Source organism: Pelmatolapia mariae, linkage group LG1 (assembly GCF_036321145.2).
Source record: "Pelmatolapia mariae isolate MD_Pm_ZW linkage group LG1, Pm_UMD_F_2, whole genome shotgun sequence".
Classification (NCBI taxonomy): domain Eukaryota; kingdom Metazoa; phylum Chordata; class Actinopteri; order Cichliformes; family Cichlidae; genus Pelmatolapia; species Pelmatolapia mariae.
In genome coordinates, this window is record NC_086227.1 from 17,410,001 (window position 1) to 17,411,850 (window position 1,850).

Here is a 1,850-nt window from a genome sequence, read left to right on the forward strand (position 1 = left end):
CAAACATCATCATCATTATCACCATCCACCTGCCAAGGATTCAGAAGTGAAGGGCAGATCCAGGAGCTTCAGACTGACAGGAGCCATCTGGGTCCTGGTTTTGCCTTGTTTACATGTGCTCCTGGCCTTGTAACAGCTGCTGCTTTGCAGCTTGAAACTTTCAGACTTGATTTCAAGATTATTTATCCAGAAAAGGGCCAGTGGAAGCTCTAATAAATCATGGACCTTCACTTCCACACAGAGGAGGACAGGGCAGGAGTGATTGTGTGGAAACTACAAGACTCAGTGTCTCCTATAAGCATATGGTGGCTTTGAAATGTATGAATTATTTTTTTATCAGTCACCTGGCATTTATTAACACTAACCATGACTTATTTATAAAAGGTGATGTCAAAAAACAAACGGCTACCGCATATGTTGTAAAGTTGGATTTCTGTATATTCAGCATAAGGTGTGTGGAAAGCATTTAATTACAAGACTCAAACTACATGTACATGCAGTATTTCATTTAAAAGCAGTCTTTTTTTTAATAATATAAAAGTGCTCAAATCATTGTTGAAACCTTCAATAACTTACATGTCAGGTATGATCTGTATATTATACATTTTACTAATAACAAATACAAAAAAGGAACTCGAAATATCTGCTTCTCTTCGATAATAGCTGCCTTGCTGTCCAGGATCCATTTAATTGGTATACTTCAATTGTAAAACTGACCTGTGATGCTATGCGGAGAGAAACGATGAAAGGAGAACGGTGAGCAGGTGGACGTGGGGGGCAAGTGAGAGAATTTATACCCCTTTCTTCTTTAGAAATAGATTAGTTTCCTCAGGAGTCTATTATCATCTTTCAAACTCAATCCTCCTCTGCCTTCATAGGCCTGGATAGGGGCTGATAGCTCCTGGAGCCACTGGTGAGGAAGAATCCAATTGCTTCTACCTTCTACCTGCCTGCATACCGCCGCTGTGCCGCTGACAGGTTTCCGTACAGAGAAAAGTAAAATGATTTGTTTCACATATGCCATGCAGGTCTCTCAGTGGCTGAGAGAGAAAAGTGGTACTGAAGAAAGGCTCTTTGCTCACATATCCCAGGGAGCTCTCTCCAGTGGCTAAAGTGATCATTTTTATATCTAAAATTGTCACTACTATATTTAGCATATGCACATAAATACATACAGTACACATTGCAGAAGTAAAGGTAAACCTTAAAGCTGCTACTGTAAATATAGATCGCGGTGTAACTGAGGCATTCCAATTTTTTCTATAATGGTTCGAGTGTACAGAAAGATTTCTACCACAATATACTTTAATAGGAGTAATAACCAATAATGATTATTGTTAGGAGGATGTGAAATTAATTTATGAAGTCATATTACAATTAATATGTGCTGAGAAATGTATGTGAGACCCATGACTGTTCACTGCTCATCTTAATGTGGAACCGAGCGGCGCAAAGTGCAAATTGGATTTTCTCTTTAGCTTCACCTTAAATCCCCTCTTCAGTCGCAGCTTTTTTATTTTCCAGCTGAAATATAATTTCCTTGGGTGCTCTGTTTGATCATATACGGTCATATTTTAAAAGCCTGCGACCTTGCTCAGACTGCGGCTGTGAGGAAGCGCGAACACTAATTGCTTTCATTGGCCATTTTCACCTTTTATACGCCAGGTTAGACTCTAATGCATTCAAGGTTGTTTAACTAGCTGCAAGCTTTGAGTCTCAAGGTTAATAAACGTGTATACATTTTACTCATCATTTCTTGCATCGATTTAGTGTCTTATCTTGTGGCTTCTGATCTTGGGCGAGATTCCCAAATGACAATTGCACTTGGAAACAAACTTGAGGCAGTCGTT

General features: G+C 39.2%; 1 protein-coding gene across 1 annotated transcript in view; it reads left to right on the forward strand.

Annotated features, from left to right (window-relative positions):
• Positions 1–470, forward strand: part of gpc5a (glypican 5a) — a 139,123-nt gene extending 138,653 nt beyond the window's left edge. Inside the window, exon 9 of the mRNA XM_063490991.1 lies at positions 1–470. This exon is cut by the window's left edge and continues 25 nt beyond it. Coding sequence (XP_063347061.1) covers positions 1–133 — 133 coding nt within the window. The 3' untranslated portion in view covers positions 134–470.
• The last annotated feature ends 1,380 nt before the right edge of the window (positions 471–1,850 follow it).